This window comes from Limulus polyphemus, unplaced genomic scaffold (assembly GCF_000517525.1).
Source record: "Limulus polyphemus unplaced genomic scaffold, Limulus_polyphemus-2.1.2 Scaffold15, whole genome shotgun sequence".
NCBI lineage: Eukaryota > Metazoa > Arthropoda > Merostomata > Xiphosura > Limulidae > Limulus > Limulus polyphemus.
This window is the reverse complement of record NW_013665625.1, coordinates 403,682-426,424: the sequence shown is the minus strand read 5'-3', so window position 1 is coordinate 426,424 and position 22,743 is coordinate 403,682. Positions and strand designations below refer to the sequence as shown.

General features: G+C 31.1%; 1 protein-coding gene across 1 annotated transcript in view; it reads right to left on the bottom strand.

Moving 5' to 3' along the window:
- Window positions 1-22,743, bottom strand: part of LOC106457230 (protein turtle-like) — a 66,968-nt gene that overhangs the window by 24,498 nt on the left and 19,727 nt on the right. Inside the window, exons 6-9 of the mRNA XM_013916627.2 lie at window positions 18,811-19,095; window positions 17,064-17,179; window positions 15,695-15,848; window positions 15,244-15,355 (exon numbers count right to left, since the gene is read on the bottom strand). Of these exons, the coding sequence (XP_013772081.1) occupies window positions 15,244-15,355; window positions 15,695-15,848; window positions 17,064-17,179; window positions 18,811-19,095 (667 nt within the window). The remainder of the gene's footprint in view (window positions 1-15,243; window positions 15,356-15,694; window positions 15,849-17,063; window positions 17,180-18,810; window positions 19,096-22,743) is intronic.

Below are 22,743 nucleotides of genomic sequence, written 5' to 3'. Positions count from 1 at the left end.
ATAGCGAGCGTATTTCACTTACTGTTTCATTTAGTTTCTATCTATTTTAATGCCAGTAAACACGTTTTACAATTAGTTATTTTAGCTTGTATTATCATGTTATTAGAATAAAACACTGGACTTTTAGCCTTGTCTAGCTTGTAACTATAGTGTTAATCGGTTTGGCATATATGATTCTGATTAGTGACGGTGAAAAGTGAATACACGATGTTTAAATTTACTAAATATAAATCTAATTTAAGTATTAAGTGAGATTAGATACCTACTTTGTCAACTAAAGTTAAGTTATTAGAAGCACTACATATCTCAACTAACTGTGCACGAAAGGAAATAGATGAATTGTGAATTAGTTAATGCCTTGTGACAGCGAGCTACTAAAATAAGTTGTTCTATTTATTTATTTATTTTGTTGAATTTCGCGCAAACCTAACATGTACATTTTCTGTCGTATTGGAATAATACTTTTCAGGTATGACTTACCGGATACACACATATATATATATATATATATATAACTATGGGAAAAATCAAAAAGTGTTTAAAATTTTATTTTCATAAAAATAGAAAAACCAAAAACCAGATATATAAGACTATATTTATTTAGTCAGTTTTTGTTGTTGTTGTTGTTTTCGGATACTTGAGCAAAGATACTCAAGGGATGTCTGTGCTAGACTAGAGGGAAGGCAGCTAGTCAATACCACTCACCGCCAACTCTTGAGTTACTGTGGTCAGACTGCATAGTGAGTTAGATCGTCATTGTTACTAGGCAACCACGGCCTCAGAGTGCTGAGCGCGTTTTTTTTTCTTTTTCCTTTTTGCACTAACGAGACGCGAACCGGGAACTCCAGCTAAACAGACTGGCACGCCGATATCCTCGTTTACAAACCAAAACATACGTGCAGAAAATTTTAACTTGGGTAAATATTTCCGGAGATAGTTACATCAGGATGCAGTTTTGTTATTTTGCTATAAAAATACATTACAGTGCTGCTTGAGTAAGGAAGCATATTATGGTAATATAACGGTAGGCAGACAAACAACAATTCATAACCATAAGTAAAAGCTTACTACATGTTTCGACAGAACACTTGTCTGCATTCTTCAGCGCTGATTTTGTTTAAATGTGTGATTCATTAGTTTAAAATTTCGATCGCGCCCCTCCCCCTTTGACAGTAATTTATTCTCTGTTGGACATTAGTTTAAAATTTCGATCGCCCCCTTTTTTACATTAATTTATTTAATGTTGGATAGCTTCATAATCAACAGTTACTTCAGAACTACAGATCCTGTTAAGCCGTTCATTTTCAGTGTAGAAAACAAAAACAACAGCAAGATTGTTGACTAAGTTTTAGAATATAGTTTAATATCCTCCGATACCTTACCAGTTCTACCACAACGAGAAAGCTTTTATATTAAACTTAACTCAAATGTAATCTATAATTTATCATAATTATAGCCCTATGCAGCTAAATTAATATGCGCAAGATGATTTGGAAATATAATAATAATAATAACAGGATTTAAAGAAAAGCTCATTTTATTCTTATACTTTTTCTAACCAGAACGTAAAATTAATTACATAGTTTTATGCATATCGTACATGCACTGTATGATTTAATCGTATTTATTTACATTCTCTGCTTAGTTATGTCCGAAAAAATTAGTAGTATTTAACAAAATATTTAGAATTAGAACTTATACAACAGTTATTAGGGTAAAATAGAAATAAAAGTTGTTGTTTTTTTCAGTTTTTAATAACATCAGAATTGGTCGTCATTATTCAATTATTTCAATAAGTTTATCATTGAAACGAATTTCCAGCACATATTTGCAGGCGTATTTTATTTCATTTATGCATTTATTTGAATTCTTATACCATATATCATAGTGTATATGTATTTCTATAGGCAGTGCCGTAAAGCAACACTTTATCTCCACTGATAATAGTATAAAGATTTATTTTTCATCATTAAAGACGTTATCTTTTCCTTGTTTGTGACTCAAATTCTTATTTAGAAAATGAAGATAAATTTGCTCGTCTTACCAGATATCGAATATGTGTGTGGGTGTAAAGACAAGATAAAAATCGATGATACCACAGTGGCACTTACACAGCATCAAAAACACGAGCACAACAGATATGACAGATATACAGGATTGTAGCAAGTATATTATCTAAGAAAGTAAGATCTGTTAGGTATCTAGCTTGTTACTTATTGTTAAAATTGAATTTTTATTTTATCATTCCAAGCAAGCTAAACTATACTACATGAGACGTTTCAGAGGATACCATCATTATAAGTTAAGGTGAGAACTTATAAGCTATCGGTTGTAGGCGTAGAAACAGAAATCGGTAAATACTTTTTGAACGTAATTGAATGAAACAGCTCTGGTCGCTAGTCCACCATCTTAGTTACAATAGTGTTTATTGTTTTACGGATATTTGCGCAAAAGGTACCTAAGGGTTGTCTGTTCTAACTGTCCTTAATTTTGAACTGATAGATTAGAGAGAAGACAGCTAGTCAACAGCACCACCCACTATCTCCTCGACTACTCTAGTCGAATAGTATGATTTGAGTAACTGTAATAACGCAACCACATTTTCACATCCACGTACTGTAACTTCCGAATACTAAATACGTCACTTTGTAGCAACAACTGAAGGGTTCTCCACTATTTCAATTCTGATCTGAATTTTTTACTGAAATCTTAATTTTAAAAAGTTAATTAAACTTTTATATCAAAAGAAATATATGAACATTTCTGAAACATTATAGCGACTCTCAAAACCAAAGTACGCTGTGGAAATAATAACCAGCTACAGCTAGTAAATAGTCGGTAAAATGAAAACGTCCTCTTTTTTGGAGACATTGAATCATTCAGTTTTAGAGTTGCAGAAATATGTTAATTTTTCTATTTCAATAACAACCTTTTTTAAATAAATTATTAGAGAAAATGGATATTCTAAGGTATTTCAGTGGAACTTTTCTAAAAACATGGAGAGGAACAACTAATAGGTCCTTAAGAATTGCTAGATTCCACGAGCAAGATAAACAGTTGCTATGATACTGTTTCAGTTGCAAATTTATAAATCCACATTCGTGTTTTTCTGGCTAAGTTATATGTTTAAAACTTAGCAGTTTTGGTTTGCTACAGTAGTGTGAAATCCAGACTTGTCAAGAGTTATCGTGTATATCAGAAATAATAAGCAAAACTATATTTACATACTGCTTTACATAATGTTTCTTAAAAACTGCTTATGAAGTTTAAACACTGATCTTAAAATAATATTAGCTACATAATTTTCGCAACAATATTGAAACGCTGAATTTCTTGTCATTCTTAATGATTTGGATTGGTTATTTGCTACAAAACTGACTTGATGGAGTTGTTGAGCATTTATAGTTAATTTCATAAAACAGCTAACCCAAGCAGCTTAGATAAAGGCATAACATAAAGAAAAAAATACACGTTTGTAGTTAACTTTAAAATGTGTATTTTAACCGGTTTGATGAAAACAATATCTATGTTTAAATATATATGATAACACTTAATCTTGCAATTACTGGTGTTCTTCTTTGTGTGACCTCTTGTTTTCGACTTGAAGAAGAATAGTGAATATATTTCTACTGAATTTCACAATTATTATTTAATCAAAAATAATTTAAACTATTCTACCCCATATCTTTCATCAATAACAGAAACCAATAAAGAAGAAGTAAAAATGTGAAATGTTTCGATGTAAAAACCTACATCTGTTACTGTGGATTGAAATTTAGCATTTTATTCTAAAGAGTAAGATTAGTTTTACTACTCGCAAGATTACGTGTAAATCAAATTAAAAAATAAGTGTTAGAACTTTCATTTAGATTCCTACTATTCAACCACATGTAACTGTCATTATTTTGTTCCTACCGCACCTGTTAAACTATGTTAAAGGTTTTAGAACATTGATTCTTGCAGTTCGATCAATGCCTTTCTAGCGTGGCTGACAATTGCGTAAGTGCCATTACATCATAGAAGGTATAATGTATAAAAGTATCAATTGTGTTCGATACTAGCATAACAAGTATCCCTCTGTAATGTTCTTGATATGACATAATTAGGTTGTCATTCTAATATTCAGCTTATACTGCTTCAGATGAAACATTTGTGCAGCGCTGTAAACAAAAATCCTAATTTTTTGACTATTTTACTTGATATTTGAAGGGTTACTAGTATATAGTGGTTTAAAAGAAACTCTTCAAACATGCAGTTCATTTTAACCGTTTTTACTTGTTCATTCAAAGTTTCCATCTTATGCGGAATTCCAAATGTAAATTTCGAGCTTGTTAGATGAAAAGAAACATAATTACCTTGTAGATCTGAAAGATAAATTCACTTGCGTCTTTGTTAGACTTTAAACGCGAATATAACCCAGTATTCACGTAGTACATAAGTAAGCTAAAGTTATAGTTAAAGTGGTGAAAACAAACACAATGCCACCTATGATTTTTTAGTTTCTTTCAAACTTTAGCATTTTCCAAGATTATTTTTGAAAATGTTCTATATATCTGTCAAGAGAGATTTAAAAAAAAATATTGTACGATCGATTTAAAATATGTTGATAGCAGTTATATGGCCCACATATAATTGGGTAATTTCCAGGTTAAACGTCTATTGCTGTGAATTCTAAAACATAAACTATCTTCATTTAAAGGACAAACACTGTTACAAAGGATAGGTTAAAGTAGATATTAGAGAAACGAAATACGTACTTTCATTGTAATAAATTTAAATATTGATACATATTAATCCATAAACATATATATCTCCTATTTCTATATATATATCAAGAGTTATATAAATTAATAAATTCGTAATGTATTTAGAAAATGAACCGAAAGTCTATTATGATTTTTATAAAATCAGAAATAATTTGTTTTGAACTTGATTTTTTTACTCAGACAGTGTGCTGAACAATAATATTTTCAGGATATTTATCTTTTTTACTTACTTTGCCATCTCCTGATAAATGTAAAGTTGACTCTTCATAAAACATTGTTTTTTTATATACTAGCAGAAATATATTATAACACACATGTTTATTTGTTATGTTTTCTGATGAAAAACATGACAGGTGATTTCATACACATCTTTCTGTAAAATAAAGTAATATGTAAGGACAGTTTATTAAAAATAACATGTTACGTATAATAATTCATGTACGCTTAGATATATAACATCTACGTACGTATTATTCATAAATAAATCTCAGTGAGTTTTTGATCGATTTTAAAGTGTTATTAAAGGTACAATAAAATTAAGCTATTCATTTACACCATATTAGTTAAATGTATATATATATATATTTATTTTTCTTTACTTTTCCTATCTTCTCTTTACCCACTCTATAACTAAACAGTAATATTTGTTAGAAATAATTTATCTTTCATGACAAGAAAACTGAATGTAAGTTAGCCAGGTTATCATTTGCTGTTGGTTGAGAGAATTATACGGATATTTCTTCATTCCGATGTCTCACGTTTATTTAGAGAATGTGTGATAAAACAACGGTATAATTTTGATAGTATGCTTATATCTATGATTTTACTGTTATGTCCACTTCTAATATATGAACACTTATATCCAGGTTTTGGGTATCGGTAACCTGAGTGGAATCTACGAGCTAATGACTGATTTGTATGTGTTTTTTTAAGTAATGGTCTACTATGTATCCCTTTATATAGTTAGTTTCATTATTATTATTATTGGTAATAATGGATAAAATATGAATGCTTTGTTTATTTTTTTGGTTAATATTTACACTTATAAGGACTATTTTGCTATTTTGGCTTAGTATACGGATTTACGATTGCAAATCTTCTAAGTTGGCAGAACCTTATAACGTATTGGGATTACGACCAAAAACATCGTTAACAGAGAGAGAGAGAGTAAAGAACTGATGATTCAATGCTATCTAATCATTATTAAATTTTGAATCTTGAGTATAGCTTAATGACTTTGAACTTATTGATAGTTTCTTTATAGACTTGACACACGAATTTACCGTTTAGTTCTGATCTATATAGTTAACCAGCTTTTGAACTGAAGTTTTGAATAAGTTATGTTTTACCAAATTAATATATATTGGTAATTTTAATACAGTAAGTGTCAAAATGCAGACAACAGCACCATTCCATTTCTGCTTTGAATCAAAACTAATTTGTTGCAGTTTAGAATCAACATCAAACTGTTTCAAAACCCCAACTGTTTTTGAATATTTTAGTACAAATAAAGTAATGTTTATTTATACAGGCGCAAAACTGTTTTTGTTGCAAAAAGTCTTAGTGTTATTTAGAACAGGAAGTAAACTGTTACATGTTATTGTAACACAGTCTTTTCCAACAGGAAATAAACTATTATAAATATCGGTAACAAAGTGTTTTAACACAGGAAGTAAACTTCACTGTTACATGTTGTTATGACACAACTTTCTAAGCAGGATGAATACAGTTCCATGTTTTGTAACATATTCTTTCAAAACAGGCAACACACTATTACATGTATTTGTGAAACAATCTATCGAACAGAAAATAAAATATTTTATGTTGTAACATACCTTTTGAAAAGAGAAATCAAAATATTAAATTTTAGAATATAGTCTTTTCATACAGGAATTAAGCTGTTACAGGTTGTTGTAACATAGTCTATTAAAAATTGTTTGGTTAAGCTGTTACAGGTTGTTGTAACATAATCTATTAAAAATTGTTTGGTTGGATTTCACGCAAAGATATTCGATCTGTACCAGATAGTGATAGGCAAGAAGGATGATAGCTGGTCAACACCACCAACCGCCAACACGTGATCTACTCTAATAAATAATGAAAATTGGACCATCACTTCTATAACGCACCCAAGGCCACAAAGAGCAGAACGTATTTTTTTCTTCTGGAGTTAATGTGACTCAAACTTTGGATCCGCAGTCTAGCAAACTAACCAAGACAGCGCTTGGCCCATCTATTAAAAGACGAATGTTTATTTATTTATAAATCCAACATATTACATGTATATATCTCAATACTGTGTTTTTCTGTCAAACAAAAGAAATAAAACTCCTCTTATGAAAACTTACGGCTGGTGACACAACAGTTGTATTGAATGTTTTAATATAATGAAAAAAGATACTCCTTAACATTCTCCCAATTCTTAGATCTTGTGATTTACGTAACTTAAATATTGTATGTTGTAATAAAAGATGATCCAACAAACCAGAAACGATACTTAAGTTCCTACACTCAAATAATCTAATTTACAAACAATTAATCAAGTAAAACAAATCAACCTATATACATGACAACAAGATATGGTACTTAAGACAAAGTTGGAAAACTAATTTTTGAATGTTATTTGTCTCAAATGTGCGAAAATTATGTTACCTTAATCTGACATGTTTGCTTTCACTTAAAGTTTCCGGACTATTTTCTTATACAAAGACTGGCATGTGGACTCGAAAAAATGAAACATAAATTAAAATAAGTTGTAGACTTATAGTTTACTTTCTGTTAGTCCTCAGCTGTAAGCTATATTCAAAGCTGCATCAAATATTGAATTACTCGAGGGCACGAAATTATTCTGTTGTAATTAAGTTAATGTATTTAATAAGGCTTAGACAGCTTCTGTTGATACACTAGCACATGTCGTACTTCTGAGTAATGAAATTATTTTCAACTAGCATACTTGTTTCATAATTTAATTTGTCTTCAATAAGCATTTTATAAATATGTATGCAAAATACAATGAATAAATATAAATAACAATGTTCTGTAGGTGAAAGTTTCGAGAAAACACGCACATTTGAAGGAAATGTAGATCACCTGTAGATAAGATCAGAAGTAACTTGGAAATTTCTTTAAAAAATACTGTTTAAATATGGATTTTACAACAAGTTCGAGGCTACATACAGGTAAATGCTTGGATTCGTGTTTTTGACTCTCTCATGCTAAAAGATAAAAGTGTTTTCAGTTAAATGTTTTATTGTTATCATTCATACGTAGTGTTTCAATAGCTATTTTGTAGTAATATAGTGTGTGTTGGGTGATTCATAAGACCACTAACCGTTACATAATTCAGAATTGAAGAGGTATATTATACAGGCCTTCGATGTTTACATGTTCTACAGTAATTCCTGTACGCTGAATCCGAAAATGATATCCATTTTTCTTCATCACGTACAGATTTCTCACAAAACATCATACGTACTTTTACATAAGTGAATGCTTTTCATTGAATTAGGGTCACATTTTCTTATGGTTAAAATGTTGCCAACCACTGGCTATAGATTTCTCTAAACCAATCGTGACGTGAGAGTCTTATCAATCGTTCTAGAAACCACGAGAAACACACCACTAGTACATAAACGGTTAACAGGCCGCAAGATGTCACTTCTGGATAGTATTTTTTTGTGCGTGCACTTTGACATTATTATTTTTTTTTTCAATATCATTTATTCGTCGCTATTGCAACAAGAGGTTGTGTAAGTGATGCAAACATATTATGTTATATTTGAGGTAAATTTGTTGTAAAGAAACAAAGGCAATACATTACAGAATTTGTCAAAACAGCGTATTACGCGTATTTTGGAATAAACCCTGGGGACCAAGACAAATCATGGGCTCCGCACAAAGTTTGCACCGTTTGTGTCGAAGAGTTGAGACAATGGACTAAAGGTTAGAAAAATTATTTGCTTTTTGGAATTCAGATGGTTTGGTGTGACCCCTAGAAACCACGAAGATGATTGATATTTTTACTTATGTAACGTACAAGGCTATAGCACTCGAAATAGAAAGGAAATTTCTTATCCGAACCTTCAATGTACTATAAGAACTGTTGCTCATAAACCTGATGTACCTGTACCTACTCCACCAAAGACTCTTGATACAGTTTCATTTGATTTTGAATCTGATATCAATAGAAATTATGATAGGGATTGTTTTCAAACTGAATCGTCTGGTGAACCACAACTTTTCACGCAAGGTGAACTTAATGATTTGATGAGAGATTTGGGCCTTCCAAAGGATTATTCAGAGATTTGGGGGTCCAGACTTCGGGCTAAGAACTTACTTTCTCCAGGGACATCATTTTACTGGTACAGAAATCGTGAGAAAGAGTTTATACCATACTTTTTGCAAGAAAGTTCACTGGTTTATTGCAACAATATTGCTGAATTAATACCAATGATAGGAGTTGCAGTCTATTAACCAAGTGAGTGGCAATTGTTCATTGATTTCTCCAAAAGAATTCTAAAAGGTGTTATGCTTCACATATATGGTAACATATATGCATCTGTTCCTATTGCTCATTCAGTTCACTTGAAGAAACCATACGAAAATCTCGAACTTCTTAATAAGGTCAAATACAAATAACTTGGTTGGCTACTTTGTGGAGACTTAAAAGTCCTTGTATGTTGTTAGGTCAACAATCCGGTTATACAAAGTTTCCATGTTTTTTGTATGAATGGGACAGCAGAGCACGAAATCAGCACTGGATAAAGAAGCAATAGCCACTCAGAGTCAATCTAATACCAGGATCGACAAACATTGAACGTGAAAGTTTGGTTGATACAGAGAAAGTCCTATTACCTCCACTTTACATAAAACTGGGCTTCATGAAGCAGATTGTAAAGTCCTTAGACCAAGATGGCAACTGTTTCAAGTATCTATGTGGACAATTCCCAGCTCTTTCAGAAGCGAAACTTAAAAAATGGGTTTTTGTTGGGCCTCAGATTAGGAAATTGACTTCAGTTGAACAGTTCGAAAGGACAATGACGAAAGTTGAAAAAGAAACGTAGATTGCCTTTAAACGTGTTATTAATAAATCTTTAGGAAACAACAAGGAACCAAATTAGGAAAATATTGTTAATAACATACTCAATAAATTCAAAGAGTTGGGTTATAATATGAACTTGAAAGTTCATTTCTTACACTCACATACTGACTATTTCCTTGAAAATCTCGGTGCTGTCAGCGAAGAACAAAGGGAAAGGGGAAATGAAGAGGGGGTATCAGGGAAGGCGGAACATCAGCAAGATGGCTGATGACTGCTGGTCTTTGAAACGGGATGCTCCAGACGCAATACATAAAAGAAAGACCATAACATGTAGTTTTGAGACTAAAAGATGTAGATCTCACACAAAAAATCAGGATGAATGAAGATGCATATTCATTTGACATTAATGTTCTTCCCTTTTCTTCAGTTTGTTTGTATTTTTGTTATAAACATTATAACGATTATTGTGGTAAACGATATAATTTGATATTTGTAAGAGTTCTTTTTCTTCCCGATTTGTAAACAATCTTTACATGATAGAAAAAAATGCATATTATTTTCGAATTATGGAAAATCCATTATCAAAATCAAAATAACTTTTATGAAGTTTAAATTCGCAGGCCTGTGTTATTAGTGATATGGATATGAAATATCGTGGGTATATCCTTTGCAAATATCAATGAGGCACAATTTAAATGAAATTCAAGGTCATGTCCTTTAAATTTTATTACTATGCCTCATGAACCATAAATATAAATTGCAGACATGAATACAAAAAAAAGAGATTAAAATTTTTAAAAGAAAATATAACCACGAATGCAGAAGAGTTAAACATTCTAACAGAATTACTATATGGTGCCAAATAATCAATAGTTGTGTTCAAAGTACTGCCAGATGTGACAAATGCTATTTGGTGGTTTCATTGTTAATTTCTATCTTGACATATAGCTACAGAGTGTCTTTGGTAAATGTGTCTGTCGTATGCAGCCGCTAACTCACATTTTTTGTGATCTGATATGAAAGATTATGTTCACCTGGTAATCATTCGGCATACAATCTGGTAGCAACCCAACCACCCTGGTGAAACTCTGCATGAAACTATTTTTCAACTGAATACTGTGCCATTGATTAGATGGAAGCAGTTGCAGAATAGTGTTTTGTGTTACTTTATGTAGGGGGCTTTATTCTAATATTTTTTAATCATTTGAACCCTTCATAAGTGCAATGACTTGCTTATGCAAAATACGACCCTACACCTCAAACTTAAGTTTATGTATGGTCGGGTTTCGATCTTCTGTGGCACAGCTCCATATGCATGGAAGGGGTGTATTTATACCTATATGTGTTGTTCTTGAGTAGCAATTTTGGTAATATTTGATTTAACATGTTTCTTTTGTTACAGTCTACACCCTTGCCGTTGACATTTTAGTAGTATAACGGGTGCTAATAAAATGACCTTGAAGATGACTTCAATGATAGTATCACAGAGTAGGCCCACAGCACCTTATTCTATACTACCAACATGTTTTCCCTAAACTCCTTCATTTTTGAATAATGTGCGTCTAGATAAACTTCTAAGTGACCCTGTATATATACAAGACGTATCAGTCATATAGGGCTGACCATTGTTAGAATTGGATAGATTAGCCTTCCTTCTCTTTCTACTGTATCATTAGTGTCTATACCTATCAATATATATCTATAACGTTCACTATAACAATCTCCTATCCGTTTCGATTACCAATACACCGTTCGTGCTTTCTTTCATAATCTAATCTTACTTCTTTGATAAGTCTTACAGCTCATTAGATAAATGTTCTGTTCGGTCAATACAGTTTGCCTACAAAATATACAAATACATATATACTCGATATTATTTAATTCAAGTTTAAAAAGATCAGAAAGATAAATCCTTTGTTCCAAAATGTTACCCTCTAAAAGAAATGTTTTATATTAGTTTTTAACATACGTTAAAGAGTAATCCATAAGACCGAAACTTCATTTTGGGAATATTTTGTTTATAGTATTTTGCATCAAAAACAGAATCTAGTAAAAAGCTTAGAACGGAAACATCAAACGTGAATAAAGAAAATATATTATCTAAATTATTGATGTTAGGGAATCCTAAATAACACGAGTGTCTTCCCTTATCGCAATCACGAAAAGAAAAACTAACTAAATATAGTTTGCCTACAAAACTAACTCTTTTTTTTATTCAATAATATCGTATACATACTCAGATAAAAACCAAAGAGCACAGAACTATTTATTAATATTAATAATTCTATTTATTTCGTTACTAAGGAAAAGTCTACAAAACGGGTTCTCTGCGCTGTGACCACCTGATATTTAGTGTCACAAGGGGGGGATGGGGGTAGGGATAAAGATATTAATTTATTCATTTTTTTATTTCAGAGTGTGCAATGTACAAAACTTAGAAATGTTTGTCAATCTATTACATAGATATTCTGCAAAATATTAATACATTAGCGAGTTCTTGCAGATGTCTTGTGAAATTGTTATAAGCAACATTAATTGCTCACAAGACAAGCTATATTTTGTATTTTCTGTATTCGTGAATAACTGATTCCTCAACTTTGCAGAAATATCGTAAACTTTAACTATTAAATAATTACCATAAAGTAACGGAAGGTCTGTATACGATGCAATAAATAGTAGATACTAATTTTGTCCGTTATAAACACACTAATTAACCACAGTCCTAGTTATTATATCTGGTCAACCTAGGTTGAAATACTAGCCAAAAGGTAGAGTAGTTTAACATTAATTAATCTTCCAGCAGTCTGTTTATATAGCATTTCATTAAACACTATATAATTTCCATATTCGACGTCCTTATTCGTGATAAAGAGTACTCCTTGCGGCAAATAAACAGTTTACTTTTGATATAGAGTAAGATGAATTTTTGACATTTCAGAAGTACTGTATGCAGGGTAGATTAATACTGTACTTGTGAAACGCCTCTCGTGACACATTATATATATGAAAAAAAAGTCTTCTTGATAAACTTACTTCAACTTTCTGTTACGTAACAAAATGGCGTTTAATCTTGCTCGTTTGCTAATGCTTCTAATAAAGAGAAAGTTGATGAAATAAGAAAATAATTAATAATATACGGTTTTAAGATAAATGAATAATAATGTTAAAAATGCTTAATTCTGATTTGCTAATTACATTTCATTAACTTGATCCAGTTCACATCGAAACACTTGTTGTTCAAAGAGTTTAATAATATAAATAGCGTCTCAACTACTACTATGCACGTTGTATTCCAGCTGGCCTGAATAGTCCTGGTGTTGAACGAAATGCCTCGTCGGCACTAGATAGCAGATATTGTAGTTAACATATTAATATACTACTCATTTACATTCAATTAGAAGTTCTTACCAATAATTAAATATATTTTATTATCCGTTGTTAAATGCACTTATTTATCAAATGAAGCATTTCTTACGAAAAATAAAACAGAATGAATTCAAAAGTAATAATAAGCACATTAAAGCGGTTGACATTATTAAATCATAGTAAAATTGATTCTTAAAGTTGCACGGTATATTACAAATTATATGCAAGCGTACTTTACGTTTATGTACCACTAAAACAAGTGCAAGAAGGTTTATTTATTTGTAATTAAGCACAAAGCTACGCAACGGGCTATCTGTGCGCTGCCCACCACGGGTATCGAAACCCAGTTTCTAGCGTTGTAAATCCGCAGACATACCGCTGTGCCACTGGGAAGCGTGCAAGAAAAACTGCTTAAAATCGGTGTGTGTGTGTGTGGATAATATATAATTTCAAGTTACGTGTCGCAAGGAACCAGTTTACGGGAAAAATCACGATAACAATCGATTTCTGGTTAAAGGGAAGTTGTTTGAATGGTAAAAGCCCGAAAAGGATCAGTTATCTATAATTATGTGAAGCATCATTTCTTTTATGTAACTTTAAAAGATTCCTAGTAAACAAACAACTATATTAACACCAAAATCTAGTATTTCTGCCGTACTAATAAAAGATCGCACACTTAAAGATATTCGTTTTACTTTTCCAAAAGTTATTTGGTGAGTTTAAAACTTATCAGAAATACATTTCAACTATAGAATACACGATATAAAGATATATACTGCCATCAGAAGATGCTGGTAGTAATTAGTTTAAAATATTGCACGTCTGAAAAGACTGATATAAAAGTGAACAAAAACTGACTGAATTACCTGTGTTACTAAAGGAAGCGAAATTAACTTAGTTATTTCTTTAAAATAATGTTTAAATCAACTCTTCACGCTGTGTTGTTTACTTTGCTTGTTTTCGACGAGATACGTATTTCACATAAAAAACAACAAAGAATTCTACGACGAGAGACCTTTTTCTTTCATATCAACTTCCAGGAAGAAGTAAGACCTACCTTGGGAAAACGGGATTTCTTGTTTTGGGATTCGCATAACACAGAATTGTACCTTAATCTACTCAGAATAGTTTCATTTCTTTTCAAAACGTAGAGTTTATTTTCTTCAAGGTCCAATTCCCTTTTTTCTATACATATGATTGTTGTTCCTGCACATGATGCACAAAAAAATCCACAACATATACCATTACGTCTTCTGCAAAGGGTTCTATTTCAAGAGTCCGGATTTAGTACCAAAATACAATATTTCTTTTGTGTCGTTATATTACGTAACATGAGAGTTTCTTGTTTCTATGGAAATGTTTCTAGCCTCGAAAGTTATTAAATATGACAATATTTCTTTTTTTCTTTTTATAAAATATTTTATGAGCCTAGATTTGTATTTCAAGAGCTACATTATAAAAGTAGCTATAAATGTCTTTTGGCATTCAAATGAAAACTGTTGAAAAATATATAAAGGTACCAGAACTTTACTAACTACTTTAAAGATAAATAAATAAATAAATTCTTTCTAAATTTTACACATTTATCTGTACAGACGCGTAGAAATTATGTATAACACATTAATATATTACATTGGAAAACTCCAACTGTTTATATTCACTATCACTGGATGTTAAAGATATAAATTTCTTGAAATTGAAAAAACAAACATCTTTGAGTCCCTGCGGATGACAAATAGTCCATTGTATAGCTTTGTACTAAGAAAGCAATGTACACTTCCAGTGTGGCTACAAAATAGTTGTCAAAATCACGAAATCGGTATTACCATTACTACGAAAATGGCCGAATGTAGTTTAGTGGCTAACGAGTCGGACTATGGATCGACGGATCTAGCGTTATATATAGTTAGTTATAGATAGTTATATATAAATAGTATGTCATACCTAAATAGTTCTAGAGCAATAGACATTCAACAGAAAATGTCCATATTAAGCCTTGATTAACCTGGAAATGATAATATATTACCACTATAATTATATCATTATCACTGAAAATAAGTTTATACTGACCAGATTACATAAGACTGGAGATAATTCCCATTGTAGCCAGGACGCCAGCTTAAAGTAGCCGAAAAGGCACTTGTTCTGACAGTTACGTTTGTGGGAGAATGGGGTGTTGTACCTGGGAAAAACGAAAAAATATCCAGTGAAAAACAATTTTTAGTTGAAAAAAATCACAAGTTATATAATGGTTCCAAAATTAATATAAATAACAAAAAATGTTCGGTAAAATTTACATTACATTTAAGTGATTCTAGGAGATAATGTTAATTTTCCAAACACTGCGTAACTGAGTTAAAAAAATAGAATATCTACGTGCGAAACTTTGAAGATAGAAATATCAAACTCCCGATATTTACAGTAGACAAGAAAGAGACTTCCAGTTATTTATGGTTGATGAATATGTTAATAAACATTCAAAGTTTATTTAAGACATAACTACCAGAAGATCAGGATTTACCTTGAACAGTAAGTAAAGTACTTGTGACAAGTGTAGCGATATCATTCTGAAGGACACATTCGTAACGACCGTGGTCCTCCTTCCTTAACGTCCGTATCGTCAGGTTTCCGTTACGCTGAGTGCTACGGTCTCGCGAAAGCTTCTTACTGTTCGCCTACACAACAATAATAAAAAGCAAACAGAAAGAAATGGATTACGATTATTCTGTGCCTTTACGAAAGATTACTGAGTGTTGAATATACCAATCATTATAAATTATTCTTACTTAATGAGGTTGTTCAATATATGGCTACGATTTACAGAGTGCGTTATTGTAAGACGACTTTAACTATGCAAATAAGCAAGTCACGTAACAACCACAGCCAATATAAAGGCGCAGTAAAACGAAATGAATCAGAACTACATTTGACATTGTTTGACATTTTTTAAGTAGTACGATGCCACAGTAGATTTATTGCTTATGGGAATTGTACGTAACAGCCCTTTGCGACGCAAAATCTTCAAAAATTCAAATATAAAGACATGTTCAGATTGAAGATTTAGAATTTCCAAGACGGGGATTTCCTTTGTTCTTATTGAAAATTGAAAACAAAGCTATATGGATGAACTTGATGTAGCAGGACCATAACAAATGAGACCTGCAACAAGTCGTACCCAAACCATGAAAAAAGTGTGCGTCTTGTTACAGGTGAGGATTCATGAAGAGTAGCAAATTTTAGATTAGTAACAAAAGTTACCCAAATGTTACAAGCAACAGTTTGTGACATAATCATAAAGGATCTCCATCTGGAAAAGTGGCACAAATCACATTTACACAAGTTGCTTTTATGTCATAATAGTTCAACCGTTTTATACCTAATGCATCTGGACAATGAAATGAGTATTCATATTATTATATACGAAGACATACTGGTTAAGTCGCCGGCCGCAGCGCGTAAAGATTTCTGTACGATCAGGCTCTTGAAGTGGGCGCTAGGAAACCGCTGTTCTCGTTCTAGGTGGATTATAGAAAGCTCGTAGGAAAGAGTGGTGCGTTTTAGACATGAAAGCCTTATGATGGAACCTTTTCCAATAGAACTTACAATGCAAGGCTGTTTAAGGTACAAGTCATCAGACAGAACATGATCGAACCTGTTTACATTGGCTGTAACGACGTGGTGAGACTCCAAAATAGTTTTATTATAACATACTCAACCTCTTTATACAAATAATGATATAAATAAAATGTTAGGATTTACTTATTTAATCTTACTTGTATTTGTGTGGATTTTTCAGCTATTTTAAGTATTCTAAAATGACTTTGGTAATATAAGATAGACTATTTTGGTTTTTATAGTAATTATGAAAGACATAAATGTGTACTACAAACCCTCATCCAGATTATAGAAGGCTTCGGCTGCCCTTTGCCATAACAAGGCATGGTCACTTCACTGTTGACCCTTCGCTGGTACTCCTTTTCAGGTTTTACCGTGAACACAGGCGGTTCTTATATACCAGAGAAAATATCGACATTACAGTTTTTACATATTTATTAGGCAGAAAATAAAACGAGAGGTAAAGATTAAGGCAATGAATCATCATTCTTCTGTCGAGATTAAAGACAAAGACTGATTATTGTTTTATTTTAGAATTATGAATACGGGACAAACGTGCTGATCCTAAAAACAAAAGTGAACTCTATTTCTTATTCATTCATGCCAACTTCAATATGATATAACAAAACAAAGAGATTCCTTGATCTATAACGAAATATTCCTTCAAGACTTATGGAAGAGAAACTTAAAGAGAATTGACTGGAATTTTTCATAAATTATGAATCTTCCTAAATCGAACTAATTTTATTAGTTTTTTTCTTGCATGAGTGGACTAATATTTTGTTTTAACATATATACTGAATGCTTTGAAACACTAAATTTAAAAACAAAGCATAACCTACTTTACAGAAGATTGTATATTCTTTCGTAAAGTTTGCTTTTCCAAATGAAATATAGAATTAGTACGAGGAATACTGAAATAATTTTAAATGCTTAAAACAATAAAAACGCATATCGAAAATGAAACTTTATAATCTTATAAATTTATAGGAATAAATGAAACAGTCCGCTTGTCTCTTATTGAATCTACTTTTATGATATTGAACAGAAATACTAGAGCAATAATCAGAATATTCGTAATATCCTTGAAAAAGGACAAATACAGAATGGTAATATAAGCAAAGTTTTAAAAAATGCACATCTATTAACAAAGAAAGTAAATAAAAGCAATATTCTCAGCACATATTTTGAAAAAAGGTTAATATTAGACATACTGAGAAAACGGATACAATGGAAATTTAGACAAGGAAACAAGTAACAGTTTTGCAGTTGTATTATTTTAGTAACACAGCATAAAATTTGAGGAGTAAAATCCAGAAAATGTACTTAAACATACGAATACATTTATTATACCGAAAACATAATAAATACATTTTTAGATTGCAGTATAGAATTTAATGTACGAAAATGTTATCATTTGAGTTGGTTCGATGTAACAAACATACTAGATACACATGACACGTTCTCCGTCTAATTTCGGTATTAGGCCATTCATACTGTAATAAATGGACCTTATCAAACTTCCTTAATAGTAATAACACAAATTTAAACATATGCAGACAATAAAATAATTATTTTTCAACATAATATTGTGTTCAGAAATTAAGTTATAGTATCGAATCATCAAAGCGTTGCTGACACAAATTTAAACATATGCAGACAATAAAATAATTATTTTTCAATATAATATTGTGTTCAGAAATTAAGTTATAGTATCGAATCATCAAAGCGTTGCTGACACAAATTTACCTGTCAGAGAACAACATTTCTTTCTGTTTCCTAGTTCTTATTGAACTAGATTAGTAAACCCTCAGAACACAAAGTACTGTATAAACTACTCATCTTGTGTTTTTTGTTTTTATTAAAATCCATTAACAAAAAATTATCATGTCATAAAAATGTGTAAAACACAAATATGATGACTGATGACGCATATTAAGAGTTCACAGAAAATATAGTACAGATACTCGGAAAAATAAAGATAGATAGAATAAATAGATAACTAAATGCATATCTGCTTACCTCGTACTAATACTTCCATCTTATTTGAACGACCCGCAGTGCCATATACATTATATGGAGTACAAACATACCAACCCTGGTGCTCGTGGGTCACCCTCTGGATCTGTAGAGAACCATTATTTAGACTGGCTACTCCATAGTGAGCTTTTGGATCAAAAGGTCGATCGTCCTTGTTCCATTTGATATGTGTAAATGGGGGATTTGACTGAACATAGCAACGGATGATTCCAGATAAGCCCAGAGGGAGATACTGGATGGTTGGGGAATAGGTAACCCTTGCCGGATCTATATGATCCATAAAATGTTACGTATAAGTATGGCAAAATAAAACTTAACAACGAATATTAAATATAGATATTAGACGGTTATGAAATAAGCAACCTTTACTGGATCTACAGGATAAAAAAAAGTGTTACATACAAACTGGAGTATTACTAGATACTGAAATCTTGTTAAGATGTTATTCAAGGTGAAGCCGGAAAATGCTTGAATTTACGTAATTGAATAAAATTATAATATGCAAAGATATATATACAATAATTTTTGAATTCGAGAAATTGCTAACAGGACTATTTATAATGAAATTACCACACTTGATATCAAATATTCCCTAACAATTCTGGAAACAGAATCTGTAAAGTATGGGGATTTTCTGACTGTTACTGAGAGAAGAATATGAACATTATTATAGGTAATAGTTTGTTATATGTGCATCACTAAGAACATCTTTTTGAATACGTTTATAAAATTGTATGTTAATACGCGTACTTGACTTTAGATTCAAGACAAAGATGTTACTTGTAGAAATTTAAATTTCCTAGGCTGTAAATTCTAAATTATTGTTGAAAATAAAATACAGGTATATAACTTTTGCGTTGGAAACAAATATGTGGATATGACAATGATCAAATGGAACATTATCGACAGGAAAAATAAAACAGGTTCAATATCAGAACTTTAAAAAAAATAAGTGTAACTAATATATACGATTCTTAACTCAAATCCCTAAGTTGATCTAAAAATAAAACAAATACCTCTTTGTAACTGAGTCAGCAAGTTGTTTACACTCTTATGCCCCATTTCATTTTGTTGCCACTAGGAGATGATTCAAGCAAGAGCTATCAGCGAATCTTAAAGAGCTCAGTTTCACAACCTTCGAAAGTTAAATCCAAGAGGCGTCTAAAATCGAGCGTTCATTTATTTACGAAACATTTTCGGACAGCCATATACTCTGAAGTTACCTTCTGAGCACACTATAGATTTTAGAGTGCAGCATTTAATTTTGGGATGACTACTAAAGAAATACTAAATGTAGAAATAACTAAGTAGCCGATAGCAAGCAAATTTGTACAAGCTTGTCATGCTATTTTCTTTCAGCATATGGATAAAACTATAGATGGTTTAGGGAGTAGATTAATTTGACATCGATAATTCGGTCTTAGAAAATACTGCTATACAACTTCCAATACAGTTTGTTAGAGTTTTTCATAGAATGCCTCTTACAGAATCAAACACTTGACGTGGATTATATTTACAAAATATAAATCAAATATAGATTTGCTAAAATAATAATCTAGGAACTACAAGAATCTAAAATCTATAGATTTCTTATATGCCTACCCGGTTTTGTCTAGTAGATAATCTACTTAAATGTCATCTTGAAAATATAATAATGATAAGCGGTATATATATCTAAACGTTTTGATATCTATTTAAGTTTGTAAACCTTAAACAGTTTCATATGCTGAGAATAGTTTTCTTTTCTTTTTTTAGTGCGCAAATTGATAGAATATTCAAGGAACTCCTACGAAAAGAAACTTGTATTGATTATGTTTTCCGGGGAAACGGAAACACAATATGATCATTCGTTTCGTTTTAGAAACATAATGGGTTCAATCCACTACTGTCTCTAAGCGCATTTTGAAAATATTTGCTTAATCCTTAGGAAGCATTATGCAAAACATTATTGCTTATGAGAACACTTGAACTTATGCTGTCAATAAAAATAGCTTATTTTATGAATGATTTCAAAGCAGATGTCGTTTTTAAAACAATGTATGATTTTAAAACATTCTGTCAAAAAGCGGCTTAGACTTTTTATGTGCAGATTGGGAAGCAAGACTATAAAGAAGAATCGAGGGTACATATCTAAAATTACCAGGAAATAAATGTATTTAAATAGTAATTCTAGAAAATTGTTTATTCATAAATAAAGAGCTTGTTGGAAATGTTGACGTTCCGTTTGATTTAATGACGTGTCAATTGATGCAATTCAACTTTAATTCAAAGTTTTGTTGTTTACTTTTACCACTATGATTTTCAAACACTGTCTCAACTTCTTGGAAAAAGCTAACCTGTAGAGCAAGTCGACCTACATGTATCTTCATTGTATGAGCGATAGGTAAGAATACTCCAATTTGAAAACAAATTAATTTTTGTTAACATACTTTCAGTCAATAGCATTTAAATGCTTAACACACTATCGCATATTTCCATAATTGGAAACATTTATTTTGATTGTACAGCAAATAAATCACCTGATTACATGATAAATTTCCATTTACAGCGACTTCGTATACAGGGGTACGCAAATTAACATTTGTGTTAGTACTTTTCCTATCTTATAGATTAGACGAGAGATTCATTATTTCTTCACGACGATATTTCCCATTACATTTCCAATTAAATCAACTGAAACTTTATTTCCTTAGTGTTATATGAATACACATATTTTGACACACTACCAATGACATTTTTTTTCTGCCTATTAAGTTGCTCAGTTACATTTAATGTAGTTAATGTACTTCTCTATTTAATTTATTTATCAGTGGTTTTGTTGAATTAGTAACTAAGAACGGTATGACATTTGGAAAAATGATTAAGAAAGGAACAGCTGTCTGATAGATTAGCTAGATTACATCCTTACTAGAAAATGCTAGAAGTAATCAAAACTATTTTCAAAGTAGCATTATGAGATTTTCCAGGAAAGTTGCATATATAATGAATAGTAGTGTTGTTGAACTCAAATAAGCTTTAAAATATTACATCCTGTTAAAAAACATTCCGTACAGACCAAAACCTCCTACTTCAGCTTTACTAACTGCTGTAGATAGAATAAATTTTGAGAACAATCTAAACGATTTAAATATAACGGAGAAAAAAAAAAAGAAAACTGTAACAACATCCTAAATGAAAACAGAAAATAAAGAAGGTAAACAAAGATCCAAGTTCATTACTGCAATTGCTTGAAGGACTAAATTAGAAATCAACATGTTGGAACAAAACCTTAAAAGTGCAGATTTTATGCTTTATTTACTTGTGGGTATGTGAATATTAAAGTATTAGAAATGCAGGAATTGTTAAATCCAGCCGCTTGTATATTTGTTGGTATATATAGGTACGTATTAGAAAGAAAATACATTTTAACGTTTTACATCATACAATATTAACTGTCAGGACAGAAGATGGAGCTGTGTTATCTACAATAATGCCGGCATTTGAAATTAAAGAATGAATTATACAAAATAAAGGAATGTGATTAATTCACACTACGCAAACCAAATAAATGATCATTGGAATAACTGATGTATTACTTATGGCAAGGCGAAAATCTCTCTTATAAAATAATGCCAATGAGACCACTCATTTCATTGTTATGCAAACAAAATAGCTGAGGATTAGTTATGTGATTTGAAATTCATATCAATAGTCATTCAGTCATATATATATATATATATACCAGTTTCACAAAGATTTGTCTCGGTAATCATTATAAAGGTAATTATAGTTTCAAAGTTGTCGGACAAACGGAAGTTGGGCAATTTTAATAAGCTGTTGCAAATTGATTATAAGTATCTGAAAGTGTCATTAGGAAAGTTTCTATCTGAAATAATCTAAGCCAAGACTTAATCATAACTTTTTAAATACCACGAA